General features: G+C 39.6%; 3 protein-coding genes and 1 long non-coding RNA gene across 4 annotated transcripts; 1 reads left to right on the top strand and 3 right to left on the bottom strand.

The window, feature by feature from the left end:
* Positions 1-948: 948 nt before the first annotated feature.
* LOC139149895 (uncharacterized) lies at positions 949-2,860 on the bottom strand. Its single transcript, XM_070721912.1, has 2 exons — positions 1,785-2,860; positions 949-1,515 (listed from the first exon to the last, which is right to left on the bottom strand). The coding sequence occupies exons 1-2, from the start codon at positions 2,805-2,807 to the stop codon at positions 1,375-1,377; spliced, it is 1,164 nt and encodes a 387-aa protein (XP_070578013.1). The 5' UTR covers positions 2,808-2,860; the 3' UTR covers positions 949-1,374.
* A 3,041-nt stretch (positions 2,861-5,901) lies between these two features.
* Positions 5,902-10,262, top strand: LOC139149894 (uncharacterized). The gene is made up of 2 exons (XR_011556162.1): positions 5,902-5,987; positions 7,902-10,262. It is a non-coding gene; the product is annotated as an uncharacterized lncRNA (long non-coding RNA).
* LOC139149892 (uncharacterized) lies at positions 10,004-14,535 on the bottom strand. Its single transcript, XM_070721911.1, has 2 exons — positions 11,475-14,535; positions 10,004-11,000 (listed from the first exon to the last, which is right to left on the bottom strand). Exons 1-2 carry the CDS (start codon positions 12,495-12,497, stop codon positions 10,800-10,802), a joined length of 1,224 nt encoding a protein of 407 aa, XP_070578012.1. The 5' UTR covers positions 12,498-14,535; the 3' UTR covers positions 10,004-10,799.
* Positions 14,536-17,308: 2,773 nt separating this feature from the next.
* On the bottom strand, positions 17,309-22,681 carry LOC139149891 (uncharacterized). Its single transcript, XM_070721910.1, has 2 exons — positions 19,598-22,681; positions 17,309-18,385 (listed from the first exon to the last, which is right to left on the bottom strand). Exons 1-2 carry the CDS (start codon positions 20,618-20,620, stop codon positions 18,317-18,319), a joined length of 1,092 nt encoding a protein of 363 aa, XP_070578011.1. The 5' UTR covers positions 20,621-22,681; the 3' UTR covers positions 17,309-18,316.
* Between the last annotated feature and the right edge of the window lie 311 nt (positions 22,682-22,992).

Genomic DNA, 22,992 nt, shown 5'->3' with positions numbered 1-22,992 from the left:
CATGTGTGTTGGGACAAAGACAGTACAGGGGAAACTCCCCTTTACCGTCTATGGTTGGGGGAGAGACCATTTGATGCCTGGAGGTCGTTTGAGGAAATGGGAGTGTCAACATTTTGTTTCGCCCATTATGGAAAGAATTATTTTTTTCAAAGTGTGCTCGAGCTGCAATTTTGTTCTCGGTATAACAGAAGGCACTGAAATATTTTACTATGAAGTGCCTAAAAGAGCCAATGTTTTCATTTGTGCAACCAGTAATCGTTAAGACTTGGTACGTCATATTTCAGGCATCTATATTTTATGTGATTTATGGTTGTACTAGACGAATGATGAAGTGATATCAATGTGAAAAATATATTAAGTAGATCGCATGCATCACTTTTAGTGAAAAGTCTTTGCACCAGCTGAATTAACAAACCCACGAAAGGGGTGGATGTGGGAGGGGCGCCCTCCCATTTTAGTAAATTTTGTAGTATACATACCTCAAAGCTGCATTTTAATGAACACCAAAGCAACGTGAATCAACGATGCCGTACACTGTGAATATTGCCGATGAGGAAATTCATGTGCACCCATTCTTTAAATGTCAAACAATGTGGAAGATGCTATCCTGGATATGAACTGCAGATTTTACCGCTATGTAGTGGAAAGGAAATTATACATATAGATATGTAATTACGAATAAATCATCACATGTACTGAAAGAGATCATGGGAAATACATCTAATTGCAGTGATGGACGGACTGTGCCGCCCAAGGCGGCCCCTCAAAATATGAATATCGATTCTCAACACTCATTTCGGGTCATTCAACACCTCACATCCATATTTTTACCTTCATCTCGGAGGGAGGGACTGCATTCATATTTTTCTCTTGCAGGTTTTGCAGCATTTTCCTTCTCATTGGATGGTCGACATTTTTTTTTCTAAAGATAAATCCACCCTAATAAACTTGCTTTTACAATGATTATTTAATAATGATTTATTTCTTTTGCGTTTACATCAACATGGAAAACTGTGACCAAAGAAGATTAATAAAGTTTTTAAAAAAGTGACAATACAACTTAAAGCAGCTTTTGGAAGTACAACAAGAAACTGTTGTTGACATTAAAAACAGAAGAGTGAAAACACAAAATGTTACAGCTACTGGCCTTTTAATAGGTAGAAGTATAATCTCCCTGACCAAACGCTGTTTGGCTAGCGAAGATCGTTTCTCGGCGTCCGAGTCAGAAACTGTGCGCTGCTGCCAGCTAGTGCAAAGTACGGTCTTTTCCAAGGTGAGGTATTCACACTCCGACACCGGGAACACGATCATTCAGAGACACCAGCTCAGACATAGGCACCGCTGGCGAGTGTATCCTTCACAGGCGAAGCTCTGTTAAACTGTGGAGACTTTCGTTGTATGAGGATCCAAATGGACGATGACAGTTTTCGTGTACCCTTGATTATTGTGATTGTCACGGCATCTGGTCTCTCCTTCCATCGGTATTTCATTTTGCTTTTCTTTCTCCGATTCGTTCTGTTCCGAAAGAAACACAAAAATTTAAAATGGTGATATATAAATTTTTGAGCAAAATTTTGAATACTAAAAGTAGAAAATGCCAGACATCGTCGCGTATCATTAATCTGTAATAGCTTGTTATCGAAGAGTTTACAATAAAACGCAATATTTCTGTTAAATATGTTCATAGTATTGCACCTTAGGATAATCACTTTTTAATTTTCGAGCTCCCATTTCATGTGAGAGCATTCATTGAACAACATTTCATACACGTGTAAGTTACCTACCAATTTACTGAAGAAGTGCAAAAAGGCTATGCCTGAGCCGTCGCTGGGGTCGCCGTCGACAACACAGGCGACAGCACCGAGGCACCTTCCCGCCAAAATAAGATACAGGACGACAGTTCCAACAGTCGCAGTAATCACATTACTAATGATAAAGTTGTCCGACAGAATATGCAAATTACAAACGTTCCATAAGCCCCGCCAAACGTTGACAACAGCAAAACCGACGATCAACATGTATGCATCTTCAAAGAGTACGTGAAGGGGAAATGATATGTTGGCGAGAGTTCTGGATACTATTCGGGCCGGGCACTGTAAAAGATAGCATAGAAAATATATACCATAACCGATGGCCAAGGAAGCGTACGTCGAAATTTCCCAGTCGTGCGGCAGGAATACGCTGTTAAGTGTTGCCCAAAGTCCACGCCAGAAACACAGGACTAGACTGTGTATGACGAAATAAGTCACAATCACATCAAGTATGAACAATATTTTGACTTTATCGCTCTCCTCGGAACTATTCACGATAAATCTGGTTGAGAAATCGAACACGGTCTCTTCGTTGTCACGATACACGACCGAAGGTTGGAGAGGAATGTTTTTGATACCGCGAAGAAGCAGTAAAAAGATAATTCCTATCACCAGGGTCGATAAAGTGCTTTTCAGAGCAGTCGTGGTGTAGAAGTCTAGAAGTAACCATAGTCCTCGCCAGTGGTTCAACACCGCAAAAGCCAGAAGAAAGTTGTAGAGCCTGCTGAAAACATGCCATCTGACAGTTCCGAAGGGAAACCACCTTTTGTTCCAGCTTTGCATTAGTCCAAAGGCGAAGATCAACCCAAGGCCTGTCAGTATTGATATGATGCCACTAATATTCGGATCATTTGGTAAAAGGTATAAATCAAGGAGATTCCATACTCCCCGCCAATACGCCAGTGTACATGGAGTGATTAAACCAAGTGTAATTACAAGTTCAAAGCCATGCAGAGATACTTGCCCGAGGCTATTGGAAGCTCTACAGAAAGCCATGGGTGAGACTTAATTACAAGGGACATTCGCCATTACCTGTTTATCAGTGTGTATTATCTTTGTTCCTCTACATATATGGTCACGAGGTCGTGACGTATACGGGGCAACTTTTGGTCGATATTTTACAGTCCTCACCTCATCGATCAAACTGTAATACATTAACAGAATTGTATACGTGTAAATCTTATCAATATGTCCTTTACCACCATGATAATGATTGTAAGCCCGAGCACAGAGGTTTGGACACATCCAGTAAGAAATAGATGATTTGATTTGATTTGTATTGATTTGATATAGTGTTTCCTTAGGAATTCGAACATTTCTCTGGGTAGAGACTGTGTGAACTTGACTACTTTGACATTCAACTGTCTTTTGGACCATTTAGATTATCTTTATACAGCGCCGTGAAGTACAATTTCCAACCCTGCTCTTGGGTGGCAACCTCATAATTTTTTGTGGCAGGACATCGACAGCTCTCAATGTTGTGAATTTGTAGAAGGGCTATTTAAATTTATACCATATTCATTTAGACGCGTATAGTACTATAATAGCGATAAAATACGACAACGATTAACAAGAAATCGACAGAGTTTCTAATTTTCTTCAATACTAAGGTCTAGAAAATTTAAAGCATCTTGCTTTAATTTAAGGGATCCGGACTGGATAGAAATTGGGGGGGGGGGGGCAGTGTATATTGAGGGGTGGATCGCCATTTAGTATGCATGCAATTTTGAAGTGTCATGAAAGTTTGCGTGAGCGTTTAGGGAGGGTCACAGTTTTTTGCGGACTTATATGAAGGCAAGGTGACGACAAACTGGCCGATATGGTTCAAATGACAGCTTTAAATTTCAGCTTGGTTTTCAAAAAAATACCCTGTATTTACATTGTAATGAACATATAATTCTAATCTGATATGGGAAGATGCTTTGGAGATTCTGTGCCTGTGTGTGTCTCTCCACCTGTCTGTCTCTGTGTCTGTCTGTCTGTCTGTCTGCCTGTGTGTGTAAGTGTATATGTGTGCATATATTGCATATATATACACATATGTACACCACCTTGGAACTAATGAAGGATATATGCAGGCATATGGATTTCAAAGTTTGATAAAATTTAATTGTACTTGATTAGAGTAGGATGATTGAAAGTGCATATTAAGAAGGACTTTGAAATTTTACCCCAAAATATCAAAATCACAATCATGCCAATCTGTGGGGCAAACTATTAACGATTTTCTCCTACAATACTAGCTATATCCTTAAATTTGTATATCTTTGATAATTGATATAAATGTACTTTACTGAAAGTGGGTAGTAAGAAGTGCACACGTGCACAAGAAATTTGATTTTAGAATTTCACTGAAAATGTTGATTAAATATACATGGCAGCCCATAGGGCAACCTGTTTTTTTTTTCCGCTAAAAACTAGCTATATAGCTTTATCTGTGCACTTCTAGATGTTTGACAATTTATATAAATAGGGTGATCGAAAGTGCGAATGTGAAAAAATATCGGACTTGAAACAAACATTGAAACTCACGATAAGTATCGGGGGAGTCTATTGGGTAAACTATGAACAATTGAGTTTTCCCAACAAAAGTTGCCATATCTGTGCATTTATAAGGTTCTTGACGAACAATAGTGCTCTCTGTATAACTACAAGTCAAACTGTACATGAATGTAAACATTACAGCTATTGTCCCTTTGATTTTGAATAGCCTATTGAACTTCAAGTAGTAAATTTAACTGATATAATTGTGGAATGTGATTTCTTTCACTATTTTTATTGTATATTAGCCTACGTTTTAGGTTGGCCCCTTTTGTTATCCTTCTTTACCTGGTAGTCTGAGAAGGTGCTACGCTGGTGAAATTTGCATCCGGTTTTTGAAAACTGCTTCTTCGGATTCTCACTGCCAACTCTGTGCAGGTGTTGTAATTTCGATGGGATAGAGGCTGCAACGTTTACTGGTATATTTGTTCTATATTTTGTGATCATAATGAGCTGCTGCTAGCACAGAGCACAACTTTTACGGCTGAAGTTTGTAACAGGTAACGTCTTAGAGCGTGATAGTGACTTCTGTAAAATTTGCAAACATGCGTGGCAGTCGTTGTCTTTTGCCAAAAACTGTCCAAGTTGTGCTCAAACAGGATGCGCGGGAAAAATTGAACACTAAAGGGATTCAATTGGTTGTCGTAAGCAAATAAAAGTTATTCCTTCCAAGTGTGGTTGCTAAGTGTACGCTATTATTTTCATGTTGAAAGGCTAACTAAATTTTTTACATGTTTCGAGGAAAACAAGATTGAGAAATTGAATTCACAGAGTGCTAGTCGAACACACAGGCGCTCCTTAGCTGGGTATTCTGCTAAGTAGATCGATTTTCGGATCGATCTATTGATCCCGTAGTCGATATGCCCGCCACTGCTTAGGTTGCAGTGGCGGGCATATCGACTACGGGATCAATAGATCGATCCGAAAATCGATCTACTTAGCAGACTACCCAGCTAAGGAGCGCCTATGGTCGAATAATACGTCATTGATGCTCACTTGAAAGCAAATCTCTCTGTTTTTTATATTTTAAATACATGTTAGTTTTCAATTGTTCGTGAAACCAGAAATGCGATCGAAATGTGAGTAGGTGAGAGGTCAGCAGCAAACCATGTGACGTTGTGTTTGACTTTAAATGACCTAATTTCATGACCGTTTTTTTGCGCCAGTAATGTCCGTGACCCAGTTCTGAGTAGCACAGTCATAGTCAGTGGAGCCAAGAATGGATTTTTGAGCCCCAGTGACTGTGATAACCGGATGTTAACGACTACACATAGAACACACTCCGGTATCAATGCTGTTCCTATCCATCCCGTCCCGAGAAGACACAGAAACCAAGACGTTTTCTACAATCTAAGAGTAGTGCCAGCGTGATTGAAAAAGCATCAGCACGTTACATTGTCCAATTCGTCTGGCCAAATAGAGGGCGCAGTTTAATCGATAACTTTAAGCTTAATTACAAATTACTTATCTTTTAGAGGTAAATCGACCCAATGAGGTCGGTAGGAACGTTTCCAACTCAACCTAAACCTCATTGTTAATATTCACAAAATAGATTACCTGTTGGTATTTAATAGAACAAGGCGTCATTGTTTTAGATTGGTGACAGCTTATATAGAAGATTTTTACACTTTCAAGGTAAGGAATTTCGATTGCAAATTTATTAACTGAGAGCACAAATTGATCCAATGACGCAGTAACTTGGGAAATTTAAAGCACGCCGGTAATTAGAGAATTGGTCTTAAAGTCACTTAAAGGTACTAACCGACTCAAACGCCATTTTCTGCTCAAAGTTCAGAACAAATCACAACACGTACTACACAAACTTTGTCGAGCATCGGAATATTTCGCCGAGGTGTGTTACAAAATTTATGCCAGCAGGATAAGACAAATCAGCATGGAACAGATTTATTTTTAGTAGTACATGAAACATATGAACATATCTTTTGGAAGATAAATTACCAAGATGTCATGTACATGTAGACTCTATTTTCATCTTACACAGCTTGTCAACATTTGACCAGAATATGGTAAAAGGGTAAACCTTGGTTCGCACGGTCTTCTGATAAACTATCCTATTTCGGTCACGTTCAATTCGCCAGCGACAGTCCATACACCCTGAACTGCGTCTATGTTCAAGTAAAATGCAAGTGATATACCCAAAAATGTGTACTGATATCCATGATAGTTTGCTTGAGAATTGCCTGATAGTCATCTTAGGTTGAAAAACCACGGTGATACCATATCCTTACAATTGATTGGGACGAATATGCAGAATTGTGATATTGATAACCCCTTGAAAAAGCCCACATGCTACACAGTCAACGGACAGGTTTTCTCGGAAGGTATCACTACATTACAAGTTTGTTGTAATGAAAAACACTTAACCGTGCTATGCATTTCATTCATTTGTGTTCGAGCAAATAGAAGCACACCTCTCGTCTAGGACAAGAATGACGAGGCAAACGCCGACATTTAAACCATTAGCGGTTCTCGATTACACAGAGCAGAAAGTGTGCTTTCTTGACCAATATAGCAAAAGGTTTAGAAGTTATAATAGCTCATTCAAACTCAAAAACTTATGAATCAAAAGACAAGATCTCTCTCCCTCTCTCCCTCCCTCCCTCCCTCTCTCTCTCTCTCTCTCTCTCTCTCTCTCTCTCTCTCTCTCTGGCATTTTCATCACATGGAAATTATTGGTGTATTGATATTCATCACAACCTTTAAGAGATCGAAAGAATGGTAGACAAAACATACATACCGTTGTACCTTTGACCCCAGTTACAGGACTTTCAGACATAATTAGAACTGGAATATAGATGACACAATTTTAGTATCAAGCAAAAACGTAGGTTAATGACCAAACAGCTGCTGTTATACATTGCTGAATTATACGCAACGGTTGCAAACTCTTGTCATTCATGGTCATGTCAATAACATTTGGGTTCATGGTCGCATTTAAGAAGGCTAATGACACAGAAGAGCATTCATCCCAATGCATAGATGCACGGATGCATGCATTGATACATGTATATATGGATGGATGGATTGATGTACGGATTAGTGGATGGCTGGATGGATGGATGGATGGATGGATTGGTGTATGGATTAATGGATGGATGGATGGATGGATGGATGGATGGATGGATGGATTGGTGTATGGATTAATGGATGGATGGATGGATGGATGGATGGATTGGTGTATGGATTAATGGATGGATGGATGGATGGATGGATGGATGGATGGATGGATTGATGTATGGATTAATGGATGGATGGATGGATGGATGGATGGATGGATGGATGGATGGACGGATGGATGGATGGATGGATGGATGGATGTATGGATTGATGTATGGATTAATGGATGGATTGATGGATGGATGGATGGATGGACGGACGAATGGACTGATGGTTGGTTGTGTTCCTCTTTCAGGGGTGCGGTATTCGAATAATGAGCGTCGCCTCAAACTTGCTATTATTCATATCCTGTTCGGCCAGTTAACATTTGGAGTACGAGTTGATATTTTGTATTCTGTTCTGTATTTCTAGAATGTCTAACCCAAACCAACAGAACCAACAACAATATCCCGGCATGACGCCCGGCCAGACACCCGGAACGGTGCCCGGCCAGAATCCACCACAAATGCCGATGCCCCAGCAGGGCCAGGGTGGCTCTATGCCATTGGGACACACGAACCAGAATCAGGCCATGATGATGCAGATGATGATGATGCAACGGATGGCGATGATGCAACAGATGCAGCAAATGCAAGGTGGCGCTTCAATGCCAATGCAGCAGCCAGGGGCAGGAATGACTCAACAGCAAACGCCACAGTCGGGTTCAAGTTCGTCGCAATCGGGGCAAGCGGTAGCTATGCCAATCGGCCGGTCTGGAGGACAGCCTACCAAGAAGTAAAATTTTGAACAATGGATACTTTTCCCTTTGGAAATATAAGCTCGATTTCTATCTAACGTAAAAGTAGTTTGTAATTACACACTCATTATACTCACTCATTGTCTTGCTTGTATATAAATTCGTTTGACTATAAGCTGCGTCACTGTGGTTTAACTATTACGATTTACTTATAATAAATCAGGAATTTCACTTTCACTTCATAAAAAGAGGCTCAAAACCTCTGCTGGGTGACGAAAAGTAAATCTTCAGTAATTGAGTTCCTACAATCATGTCAGATAAAATTGACGGAGATTCATTCTGTGGAGTACCTGACGTGTACAGGACGCCACCATACAGACATAAAGTCGTTAAAGGTATGATACCAGAATTAATTTCATAATTGCCGTTGATGGCGCGATCTCATGAAGGATAAACATGTAAATCTACATGGATGGGCCTCGGCAGCCAAATCAGCAATGCCCTGCCGATGACACATCAAAGTGACACTTGTTGCCCATAGTAGAGAGTGCAGGTTAGGGAGCCGTCATTATTTACGGCCTGGGGTTTGAGGAAAGTGAGCGGGTCACTCAAAAAATTGAAAACTTCAAGGGGGTTGCTCAAAATGTGGAGCGGAAGAGAGGTTACTCAATTTTTGGTGCAAAATAAATTGAAATACCTCTCAGATTGCACCATTGCACACATCAATTTCTCAAAATTTTCTATGCAAGAGGGGACGCTCCACTCTCGTGCTCTCCCCTTGGGGAGTTCTTAACCAGTAAAAAAGCAAATCGAAAACACCTCTTAGATTGCACCAGACAGCACCATTGCACACATCAATTTCTCAATTTTTTTTCACAGGATCTAGGACAAAACTGAACAGTTGTGAACTCATCCTTTATTATAATTGACTTCAGTTCAATAACCATTTTGACATCCAACCATACCGTATTCAGTCTTTTCATTAAAAGCTGGCAGCTGGAGAAACGACACAAGAAGGTTACATATTTTGTATTTTTACAGTTTTACTTAGTAAAAAAAGCAAATTAGAACATCTCTCAGATTGCACGTACCATACTACACCAGTGCATATATCAGTTTCTCAAAATTTCCACGCAGGCAAGGGGGCACCCCCTCTGACACTTTACCCCTTAACCTGTCGTGTGTTTCTCCCCATCTACTTTCAAATTCTGCCAGGTAAGATATCCTAGTGAAAACCCTGTCCCGATACTCATCCAAATTAAACAATACTATATGCTTGGATACTGGTTATAGCGTGAGCTTTTATATCTGTATTTTCAGCTGTATTTTGTTGTCACTTTGATTTTGTTGGTTTCACCTTTTTCAACCGTCATGAGCTAACCAATGATAATATTGCAGGGTATATCAGGGTTTGAAAGGTCTTTTACTATTGCTGTATTTTATAAATTTTACAAATACATGTATTGGTATTTAACTTTTCTAAGTGAGGGGGTCAGTCAAAATTTCTGAGTTACGGGGGGGGGGGTTACTCAAATTCATCATGATTGACAGGGGGGTTACTCGAAACTTTGGAGTTTCCGATGATATTCCTCCGACCCCCAGGCCGTAAATAATGACGGCTCCCTTATAGGAGGTTGAATATTCTCCTTAAATGACGACACACTGATTTACATATCCAAACAATGCTAGATAGTAATGCACTTCGCAAAATGAATTGATTAGACCTAGCATTATACGCTTCAAAGATAAAGGATCAAATGTACAGGATGGGCATCGATTATTATAGTAAGCTTGTGTTTTTTTATTTCAAATATTACTAGCTATATAGAAAGAAATGAAATACAACACTAAACGTTATTGAGTGAAAAAAAATTGTAATGCTTCTCCGTGGTCTCATGAAAATAGACAATAGAAAACAGAATGATGTGCGATTTTGAGTCAGGTTAGGGCAAGTAAAGTCGATAGCAAAAAAATGTACTGGAATGTGAATAATATTTCAAACAGTAAATGTCATTTTGAATCTTGCTCTAACAAAACCTGAGTTGGGAATGACTTCCTGAGAGAGGTCAAATCTTTTCAGGTTTTAAATTCATTGTGAACAGCATATGACTGTCGTCCTTCCACATTGCCTATGTTATCACAGCTCTACAGATTGCCGCGGAATTGAAACTCTAAGACAGACGTACACAAGTGACGTAAGACTGAGAATGATATACAAGTACAAAGTACGGTGATTTACACGCATTGCACGAGAACTATGACCAAACTGCAGTAGAGCCAAACAACCATAAATCATGGCCGTAAAAGTACAACGCATGCTATGCATGACGTCATGTACTCGAGTTCCGGTACCTAAGCTGTTTGTACATTTTGCGTCAAGGTCACCATTGTCCATCTCACAGCTTAGCCAGGTTGCGTAGCGCAAAGTCTTCCTCACCAAAATACTATATAAGGTCTCCCGCTTGAACAAAAGACGCTTGGCTAGCGAAGATACCTTGTCGACATCGGTACTGTGTAAAGCTGGCCAAGGTCAGTCTTTTTACATGCAAACCCTGACACCTGTACTCGCACATTTAGGGACACCAGATACAAAGGCACCGCTGCTTGCGAGTATATCCTTCTCTAGAAACGTTCTCGGCGGTAGAGCTTTTCGTTGACATGTCTCGAGGATCCCAGTTGACGATGACATCTTTCTTGCTCTCTTCATTATTGAGATTGTCAGGGCATCTGGAATATTCCTCCATCGGTGTTTCATTTTCTTTCTCTGGTTCGTTCTGTTCCGAGAGAAACACACAAAGGTTATTTTTAACCCTTCGAGCGCCAAAGTCAATTTTTGTCGCTTGTATAAAATATAATCCTGTCAATTTTTTAAGGTGTTTGCCAAAATTTTGATAAAAAACTTCAGTCAATGAGATCTGATGTCCATTTGGTCCAAAATTATCAACAAAATTACCGTAAAATTCATAAAAATCGGTATAAGAGTGCACTATAATTTTGTGGGAAAAATTGTAGCACTCAAAGGGTAAAAGCAGAAGTTAGCAATAATTGCTTCCAGATGACGTCATGTCATAAAATCTCTATGACTAGTTATTGAACAGCTTACAATAAAATGCAACGTTTCAAGTGAAATTGTTCATTGTACAGCACCTATCAAGGAAAACTATTAGACTCCCCTTTTTAAAGGGTGAATATAATTGTTATTGTAAATCGCGTGTAAGGTTTTCAATAACAGCCTATAAGCTACCTACCAGTTTATCGAAGAAGTGCATAAAGTTTATGCCTGAGCCGTCGCTGGGGTCGCCGTCAACAAAACAGCCGACAGCACCGAGGCACCTTCCCGCCAAAAGAAGATAGAGGACGACAGTTCCAACAGCTGCAGTAATCACATTACTGATGATGAAGTTGTCCGACAGAATATACAAATCACAAACGTTCCATAAGCCCCGCCAAACGTTGACAACAGCAAAACTGACGATTAATATATATACGTCTTCGAATAGGACGTGGAGGGGAAATGATATGTTTGCGAGAGTTCTGGAAGTTTTTCGGGCCGGACACTGTAAAAGATAGCATAGAAGAAATGTACCATAACCGATGGCCAAGGAAGCATACGTCGAAATTTCCCAGTCTTGCGGCAGGAATTCGCTGTCAAGTGTTGCCCAAAGTCCGCGCCAGAAACACAGAACTAGACTGTGTATGACGAAATAACTCACAATCAAATCAAGTATAAACAACATTTTGACTTTAGCGCTCCCCTCTGAACTGTTCACGTTAAACCTGGTCGAACAGTCGAAAACCGTCTCTTCGTTGTCACGATACACGACTGAGGGTTGGGGAGGGATGTTTTTGATACCACGGAGAAGCAGCAAAAAGATGATTCCTATCACCAGGGTCGATAAAGCACTTGTCAGAGAAGTCGTGGTGTAGAAGTCGAGAAGTGCCCATAGTCCTCGCCAGTGGTTCAGCACCGCAAAAGCCAGAAGAAAGCTGTACAGCCTGCTGAAAACATGCCATCTGACAGTTCCGAAGGGAAACCACCTTTTGTGTGAGTTTTGCAAAAGTCCAAAGACGAAGATCAACCCAAGGCCTATCAATATTGATATGATGCCACTAATGTTCGGATCATTTGGTAAAAGGTATAAGTCAAGGAGATTCCACACTCCCCGCCAATACCCCAGTGTACATGGTGTGATTATACCGAGGGTAATCACAAGTTCAAAGCCATGCAGAGATACCTGCCTTAGGCTGTCAGAGACTCTACAGAAAGCCATGAGTGAGACTAAAACACATGGAGCCTACGCCGTTACCCGTTACTGAATGGACTAGCATTTCCTTTGTCCCTAAATATATACAGTCACGAGTTGGTGACGTATGTAGGGTAGCTTTTGTTCGGTATTTACAGCCTGCCTTGCGTGGATTTCCGAGTCACGTGCACGTCATCGATTAAGTTAACAAACGTAACAAATAAACAGAATGCAATTATACCATATATATATATTTTAATCATTTTAATTTGGCTCTTACTACTATGATAGTGATTATAAAACTTGGCACATACTTTTGCACATCTGCACCATTGATAAGTGAGAGGGTCTTCGAAAGACCAGAGGGCTCACTGTCAAGCAACCACGGTTTCAAACAGAAAAACAGGGTGAAGGACAAACGGTCAGCCACGTCACGGACAATGAGCTCACTTCATGACTACGTGAAGATCGGATGCAGTCGATAACAAAACCGAAGCACTTTGTATTCGACCCAATGAAAATTTAAATTAGCCATCACACGTGAAATTTTGCAGCCCAATTCGTTCCATCAACCAACTTTTTTGGTTTACCCTAGCCCAAATGCTGAAATAATATAGATAGCCTTTGTTGTAGTATATCGAAGGCAACATTCCACTTGACGAAATGATTAAGTGTTCAAAATAAGTGTGGTACACTCCGATATAACTTGGGTAGTGTTGGAACAAATCCCCCATAGGAGAGACTGTGGTTTTGCGTGGTACGACTGCAGTTAAGCTTACTATATATAAATGATTATACGTAAAACGGTCTACCAATCATTTTTTATCAAATACATCACTGTGATAGCGACGAATGTGACAACGATCAACATTTTAACAAGAAATTGGAATGGTTTGTAATAACTCTCTTTAATATTGCGATCGAGAAAGCTCAATTTTCCAAAGCTATTGACAGAAATGACGAAGTCGCCCTGTTGAGTTTTTTTATTCATGAATTTTTTTTGATATGAAAAGTATAGTTTGTGTTGACTTCTTGAAACATTCTGAAAAACTGGTCAACTGTACACAACTTCAATCCTGCTTGCAGCCGACAAGATTGAACATTTTTGACACATTTGCGCTAAGGTCTACGTTGATCATCTAGTACACTAAGTGACTTTATGCGAGTATTCCATGTTTTTTGATGTCACAGAAAGGTAAAAACAATTTAGTCCCTTTAACATGATCTATGTACAACCACACTGCGAACGTCTTCGAATCTTTAACCTTTCGAAAGTCAAATATTTGTCAATTACCGGTATGATAGAACATCATGTGACCTTCTCGATCATACATGCACCACGTGACTTTTATGGTCGGGTAATATAATTAAACGGTTGTAAATGTGTCAAAACTAACGGGACACATTGTATGTTGACTTTGAGAACAATACATGCGTGGGACGACTAACCTTGGAGCCCCCTTCTTCCTCCTTGAATTATGGCGAGCGGATATACATTCCCAAGCGCACACGCGGCTAACATCTCTCAATCTGAGCCCTACAGAAAGTATTAACAATATGGGCAACATAGAATGCGGCAATAAGTAGATGCAATGATATGTTCCTCATTTCTCCGTTTATTGGTTTCACTTCTCTACTTACTGGCTTAAAAAAACCCAGTCCACGTTTAAAGTTGGTCTCTATCGTCCTTGTCCTTGTCCTTGTCGTCCTCGTCGTCCTTATTTACCATGCAATGGCAAATGGCAGTTTCGGAAGGTGCTCGGCCTGTGAATTATTTTGACGATTTCTAACTCGTCTATGCATCCGCCTATGCACAGGACAACTGAATATGGATATACTGTTGTGGTATGCACTGGTAACGATTGTCAACGCCTGCAGAGATTTATGTATCAGTGGGTTTGGTTAATTTTTTCTCTCTAAACAAAGATTGTATTTAGTCGAAAAACCAAACGTGTTTGCAATACGGGCCCAGTCCGATGTGACGACAGTATCTAGAACAGGCTTTTTGTGGCACTGTCAGAGACCTCATATGACAGCTTTCCACAAAGTTGGTGCATGTAAAATCCTGGGAATAGAAAAAAACAACTTTTTATGACCTAAATAAAGCAGAACTTAAGTCACGGGAACCAAAACAATTATTACCTGCGTGTTTATAGTCTGCAGGCATAGATAATTTACAGTGAACGATAAAAATCATGGGCAACAAAAGAGAACGATAAAAAACTCTATTGGTATATGTAACGAACAAGACGAAACAATAATTCTGTTGCCTAGAAGGTATCCGTCGTTTCGGCCCCCGACTACTAACTTCCCGTGACAGAACGGTGGATAAATTCCAGGCAAATAACTATACCTTTTCTGCACCACAGCCCCCTGGATGCTGGGACTTTGACCATACAAAACACGTCAAAGGCCTCTAGAGGTAACGTTTTGGCTATTATGAACTTCCAATTATGGGCATTCAATAAAAATGTCAAAATGACATAAATACAACAATGGCGTGACGTGCGCATAGAGCAACTGCCAAGCAGTATTACATCACGTGGAAAATATCACGCAATATACTACTATAGCGATCGCATGATTTAAACTTATTGATTTTATCCTCAGCAAGGCCAATATGTTTGGCCCATGAGTAATGTTTGTCGACTTACCTAACATTGGTATGCTTTTAATTTCATCATACAGTAAATTGGAGGAATAATCTTCATCACACTGTCGGCTTGGTGGTGGGATGACCGAAGGTAACTACACGTACACCCGAGCAAAGCTATAGACAAATGCCTTATTCGCGTTCCCGAAAAATGTAAAATAACAGGAATTGCTGTAGGAATTATGTTATTGTAAACATATACGAAAGAACTTTCAAAAGTTTAAAATGGGTAAAACTTTTGGTAACGACTTCGCTTACTAGAACATAATGCTGGAATATGTTCCTGTTACAAATACGAAAAACAGACATATCTCTGCCAAACTTTTTTATATGACACGTTTACTCTTCATTATGACATGTGGTGTGAGTTCTCATGATGTTTATTTTCCAAAAGTTTAAATTTAGATGACACATACCTCAAAACAAGACAGTTTCATACTCTTGCCCGAGTGACAACTCACCAGTACATTCGGTGTTGATTTGATACATGCAACTTGTCGGTGGTGTCCTCAGATCAATCACGAGCAGGTCATACAACAAGCAACGCGATGGCTCATATAATGGATTAGCCATCCACAACTGGCGAGATGCATGAAAAAAAATATTATGTGTAAGGCAGGGAACAGTTTTCAAATGTAATATTTGAAGTAGTGAAAGTGATGATGAAGATGAGCAGCACAAACGATAGATTCCCCTATGATTGGATCAATCACGACATGTGATCTGAATTGCAACTTGACATGGTGGAGAATCCGTATTGGCTGTGCTTTCAGCTCGAACGTACCAAAGTGCGTGAATTATGAGATCTCGTACCTAATGTCCGTCGCATAGTGAGTTTCGCGCCCTCTCCACTTAACATACCAATTCACCTGTAACAATGACGTAGATATGAAAGGAGCAAGATGTACCTCATCTCCTCGGCGGTACGCTGACACCAGGCTTACGCAAAACTCGCTGGACCGAAAACGCAGTTACCGAGTCGCCACTACACAGTATTTAGGACCCTGTTTCCAACAAAATAATGTGACTCGAAGGATAATTTGATTTCAAGATCTGTCTATTCACCTTTCAAACACGAATACTCCGCTTCTGTTTCCATTTTGCACCGAGCCTGCGGGCAGTACTTGTTCGAAATAATCGCAATCAGGCTATAAATTTGCTTTTGTACAATGTTATTTTCTCTGAGGTGAAGTATCGTCATCACTCAAATTCAATTGTTAGTTGTTCAAGCTTGAAACGCTTCTTTTGTGTTTTTTATTCGGAAAAAGCGTGTGTGTTATCAGACACAGGAAATATCTTTTAGCTTATTCTAGGTAGCATTTTATGGAAAAAAGTTATCATTACTCCCTTCGGTCGTAGCAACTTCAGTGCCATTGACTACTTTACCAATTATTTCTCTTAACGAATGCATGCCTGTCATAGGTATGACAAAGTAATATGAAAAACAATTACAGAAAGAATATTTCAACGTTCATAAAATAAACAAAAACCGCAATTATCGCATGGCGACAAATTACACTGCATTATCTTATTATACCGGCGTTCTCTTTTTTATGACAAAGTGTGAAATATCATGATATCATCGAATGCTTGCGTCAGGCAAACTGCGGAACTTTCCTGTGATCGTAGGTATAGAAAGATCAATTCGTGGGCAACAAGCTTTGACCCTGGAGCGTTCCATGGTCTCAAGAGTCACAAGTCTATGGACGCTTTTACAAATGTAGAGAGATATAGGGTGATCGACATGACATACTTTCAGGTAAAAACACACAAACACCCTTCGAAGAGAAATTGTATGTTCATTGTAGCTCTAAGTTTCCCATATTGTTTCTCAAATACTGTTTCTTGCTCATCTCCCTAAAATAATATTCGAATGCCAAATGTTCTCTACAGTCGACACAGCCAGTGTGTGCGTAATGCCTAATGCCATTAGTGATTAGGAAGTTTTGGCCCCGATTACAATTCATATGGCACAATGTACACAATGAGTTGTGATTTCAGGGTTGAGACTTTGCATTTCAGCGTACTTCATAGAAAAGAAGTAAAATTGTGCTTGATTTATGGAACAACAATATTACTGATATGATCATCATAAGGTACAGCTGTTGTTCCTTTCATTGAACACCACCTTGCGACCTCTTTCACCGCTTTCTCCGGATACCAAACGCGTTACACATACTGTTTTCGCTTCTTATATTCGTATTTATTATTTTATAATAACATGTCAATGAAATTTACAAATCCGACCAGTTGTAATGAATATGTAACCAGTTTTCTATCTCACGTAAAACAAAAAAACTTAAATCCATCTGTCATCATAGATAGAACACCATTATGACCATCCGTGTTAAGTGTTTGTTCTCGTTGATTTGACAAGTGATGGTGCACCGTGTTGCATTAGTTAATTTTTTGATGTCCTCTTATACTTCGAGATACTCAATTGCACTCGCTGTATATATTTGTTATGCAGTAATTTTTATTTAGCTGATTAGTTTTCATAGGTCCACCCTAAGAAGAGGCCGTTACGGGAGAGAGCGAACCAGTACAAATATTATCCAATGAATACCTGTTATAGTTGTCAAATAGATCGCCAACTTTATGTTGCACATTCGGGCGCTACTTCCATTTGACCCATGGTGGCGCCCTACCACGGAAAAGGTTAATTAATGTGAAACGTTACGCACCATCCGATCTTGGATACTCGGTGTTGATTGAGACACCAGAATAAGTTTCTGATAATTTTGAGTTTTAAAAATGGCAGTTGGCGGCTGAATAAGGGCAAACAGTGACCAATGTACACATGAATATGCATCTGTCAGTATGTAAAGCCATAGACTTTAGAGATTCTGCAGAGAGTCCATGATAAAATACTTCATTTCAGGCATTGCCCAATCCGCCCGGCTTGGAATAGGTCAGCATTGTATAATCTCCCTATAACCAAGGAGGGTACTTGCCCCAGTGAAATGCCCCAGCCAATTAGAAAGATCACTTCAGTAGACCTAACCTAAAGACTCTCCCTGTTAACCTTTGACATCTCCCGGCAAGGTCGCGTGAGACTCATTGTAACGATGATAGAGTTATCGGGTCATAGTTCCAGAGTGCCTCCGGACTTCTTTTCCACACCAATCATGCACCATCAGGAGCCAGCAGGTTTTTTCTCTTTCTTTGGAGATATAGGCCAGTGCAAATATTTTCAGATGACCGTACTACACCCATGATCCGCTAAATTGCTTTGTTCTTCTGACGGTTTCAGCGGTTCATTCTGCGCAAGGAGAAAAACAAATTGAAAGGAAACCGAACTTCACAGAAAATTTTCAGTCCTTGTTACATTTACTACCTGGCAAACTGAGCTGGAATTGTAGGTTATGAAGAAATTCTGCAGTTACGTTCGCTACGAATAATTGCAGAAATTATCTGCTTTTAAATTTTGTTGAAACATACGTGTGAGACTTGTTCACCATGAATGGATTAAACATCGACAGAAAAGCGAGGGCTGCTCTACTGCCTGTGATAAAACACATTAAGAAATGCAAACTGTTCAACAGTACCTTCCATTGATGAATGCACGTACGATGATATACCACTGCTATTCAGATTGAAAACCCTACCATTGTCAAATGCTAGTCTCTAATAGACTTGAAAACGTTTTTTTTTTTCGCTTTTTTACGCTGGGAATATTTTCGTCTTCATAACAGCGAAAACCGTACACAACGCTGGCAAAAATTATTTCGTATCATTCAGGCTCTTCTTTGATAGGCTAAATAAAAAATGTGTCTCCGATAATTACACCTGCCCCAACGAAAACCCTCAAACTTTAAGATATCATGCACTATTTCGCCAAATTTTCTTGCTTTATGGGTCGCCCCCTCCTCTTTGAAATTTATTTTTAAAAAATGAAGAACTTCACGATCGACCGACCCAATTTTTCCTGAAGGCATCATAACAGAAGCACAAATATATTGTTGGTCTTATCAAGTGAAATGTAAAGTATCACATGATGGTATAACTATCATTATATAGACTTGCACATTTTCTATGGGTGCTACATTTTTTATTAAAAGCAGTGATTTGGTATCTAAGGAACTGAAAAAAAGTTTTCCGTCCTGCAATGTACAGCTTATGTAAAAAAGCGCATTATTAGTAATTAGAAGAATTCACTAAACTTTCTTGCACCAGATCAGGCGTTTTTCTGCTTCATTGCTGCTCTTGGCTCACTCACCGGGGGGGGGGGGGGGCAAGTATGTTAGGCCTATATAAGACAGGTTTAGGTATATATTTGTCGCGCTAAGGCAAACTGAAATTTTAAATTGTTAGCCTTGCAAACGCAAAGCATTCGGTTCAATGTCATCATCGTCGACAAATTAATTCTCACCCAGAGCAATAACTATTTATCAAGCGAAGCAGAAATACTGGGAAATACACGCCAAGAATTAGAGCTAGTGCAGTTTAAATGAGGAAGTGGTATCGTACGTACCAGTTTGCCGAAGAAGTGCGAGAAGAGGATTCCCGAGCCGTCACTTCGATCGCCATCGACAGCACAACCACAAACACCGAGACAACGACCCGCCAAAAGAAGGTAAAGAATTACAGTTCCTACCGCCGCAGTGATCACATTACTAATGGTAAAGTTTTCGGGTAGAATGTGCAAGTCATAAACGTACCATAAGCCCCTCCATATATTGACCGCGCCGAAACCTGCTACAAGCATGTATACGTCTTCGAACAACAGATGCAGTGGGAATGGCTTCTGAGCTAGGTTCACCGAAGCTATTTGGGTCGGATACTGCAATAGATAGCACGCGATGAAAGTACCGTAGCCAATAACCACCGAAGCGTAGGATGACATGTCCTTGTGGTGCGGAAGGAGTAAGTTGTCCAGCGTGCCCCAAACTCCTCGCCAAAAGAACACAACGAAACTGTTTATAAAGAGGAAGCTCACGAGCAAATCAGCTATGAACAGAAGCTTGAGTTTCACCGTTTCGCCGGAACAGTTCACGTTGAACCTGGTGGAGCAGTCGAACACGGTGTCTTCGTGGTCACGATACACAAACGATGGTATGAGAGCGACGTTTTTAACGCCGCGGAGAAACACCAAGGAGGTCGTTCCTATCACTAGGCTCGACAGAGTGCTGGAGAGGCTGGTCGATGTGTAGAAGTTCAGCAGTGACCACAGACCTCGCCAATGGTTCAGAAACGCAAACGCCATGAGAAAGCTGTACAATCTGCTGTAGATATGCCATCTTACAGTAGTGAAAGGAAACCGCCTCTTGTGGAAGTTTTGCGTAATTCCAAAGACGAGGATAAGAGCGAGGCCTGACAGCGCTGACATGATGTAGCTGATATCAGGATGATTCGGAAACAGGTACATGTTCAGAAGATTCCACACCCCTCGCCAATATCCCACCACACATGGCGTAATTACGCCTGGCGTAACTATAAGTTCTAAGCAGTGCAGAAGTACGACCTTGAAGCGACCAGCGCGTTTGCCGATTGCCATGTTTTAATAAGGTCAGCCCGTCACATAAAAGAGAGTCGACCTTGTTCACCCTGGATGGAATGCAATCCCTTTGTTCTCAATAACCGTGTGGAACATAGCCGTACATGGACGACATAATATATCGACCAGTTTTTCAAAAGAGGATATGTTTCAATACGGTCACCCCACAGTGTATTTGACATGATGCATCCGGCATCGATCGAAATGACCAGCCTAACCGATTAAACCAGCACAAAGAATTATTGAATCGCGCCAGTAATTCTTACTTTTGCTGATAATAACTTTATTGCGTAAACACTTCAGGAAGTGTGGTAGAGCAAGTTACAAAATCAAACGTCACACATATGATTTGGAGAGGCTGCTGGTGGGGTGATTTGGCTGTGTTTAAAATATATCTTAAAAGAGGTACCTTATCTTCAAAACTCACGATATAAAGGAATGTCTATCACCAAAATGTTCAAAATTCTGAAAATGTGACTCCATAGATGACAAAAAGACATTTCTATAGGCAAAATATTTACTACACTTAATGCTATGAAATTCGTCTTCTGCAAGAGACTTACAAAAATTTTAAAATCTATCTTCAGATGGAATTTGTTGACTGACCTTCTCCCAACCTTTATCTGCAAGTTATGATCAGAAATGCGAAATTTTATCAACTTCCTACATATTTTATTCTTGATGTGCGTTAAGTATTCTTCAAGAGAAAAGCAATTGTTAAACTGTTGGTAGGTTCTCAGTTTATTTTTGTCAGTAATTTGTATATCCATGAAACCCTATGTTCGACCATCAAATTTCTGTTAACTGTTTTAGTAGTACGGTTAACGTTGCAAACAGCTGACCAGATTGGTCTTCCACTATAAGTATCTAGAATGTATCTGATATAATCAATCGACTTGGAATGATGCTTAGCAGTAGTATATGCATTTCGCAGTAATATGTCATCTGATAAAACCAATATATGCCTTTACTTTATAATGTGTTTTATAACAGAGAACTGAATGCGATATCTACCCAATTCACAAAGAATACGAGCTCTTGGAGCTTGTTTAGCAACTCCCAGTAAATATCTGTAAAAGGAAAGGCTAACATCATTCAGAAAATTCTTCTTATCATTGATTTCATTACCCCATATTTCACCTCCATAATTCATAATAGGTACAATCATGCAATCAAAAGGATCTAAAGCTACTTCAACAGGAAACTATCATTATGTGACATGCCCTTGTAAAGGCTAAAGGGCCTTCATAGGTTTCAACTTCAAGTCATAGCTTTCAACTTCAAGTTTTTAAAATTACTTTTAAATTTGCCATTTGGAGTACTTACAAAGCCAAGGTAACTATTCACTGATATAAACATTATTATTATTATTATTATTATTGTTGTTGTTGTTCACTTGCTTCTGCTGAGACCTATAGGGTTTCGTCCTTCAGTATTTTTCACAAAGTTAAGCAAGTGAAAACTTAATTTGACCCGTAAGTTTCAAAATGAGCCCCAACAAGCGATAGATCTAAAAAGAATTATAAAAGGTTGAATGTCTATCACCCGGGCGCATTCTACTCTAAGTTCTGTTGGTCACTTGAGTTGTACTTGCGAAACCATAGAAGGACTTGGTATTCTCTGAAGGACCTCAGCCTATAGACTATGTCTAAATATTGAGGTTTTCAGGTGAATGACCGCTATCAACAAAAACACGGATATAAAGAGATTCTGGTGTTTTCTCTAATAGACTTGTAACCCTGGGAGTAGAGAGGCCTGCGTTGTCGTGAAACTACCACGAATATGCATTATTATGTAATGATTTGCTGTGGACAATAGACACTAATTACTGAACAATAGTTCATTTAGATGCATTCATATTTACACAATTTATTCCTTTACGTTAATTATTCAGTCACCCAGAATACAGTATGTAGTTTTTCTGAAATTTTCACATATTTTGACTTACCTGGATAAAGGCATTTCAAAACTACTAAACTAAAATTATATGAGAAGGTACTGTGCTCTATTTATGATCTATTTATGAGAGAAGTAAATGACAGTTGACTACACAGGAACATTTCAACTAAGAACTCTTAGTTGTGTTTCAACCCTAACTAAAGTTTCTATGCACTCCATATATATATATGTATATATATATATATATATATATATATATATATATATATATATATATATATATATATATATATATATATATATGTGTGTGTGTGTGTGGTGTGTGTGTGGTGTGTGTGTGTGCGTGTGTGTGTGCGCGTGTATGTGTGATGCTTTTTTGTTCGTTTGAAGGTCTTGTTTGTTGCAATATACAAATGAGTCTACGTATAGTTGTGTATTCAGCTACTTTGTGACCCGTCACATGCGCAGTCTAG

Source organism: Ptychodera flava, chromosome 14, assembly GCF_041260155.1.
Source record: "Ptychodera flava strain L36383 chromosome 14, AS_Pfla_20210202, whole genome shotgun sequence".
Lineage (NCBI taxonomy): Eukaryota > Metazoa > Hemichordata > Enteropneusta > Ptychoderidae > Ptychodera > Ptychodera flava.
Note: the sequence above shows the minus strand (reverse complement) of the source record. Positions and strands in the feature narration are given on the sequence as shown.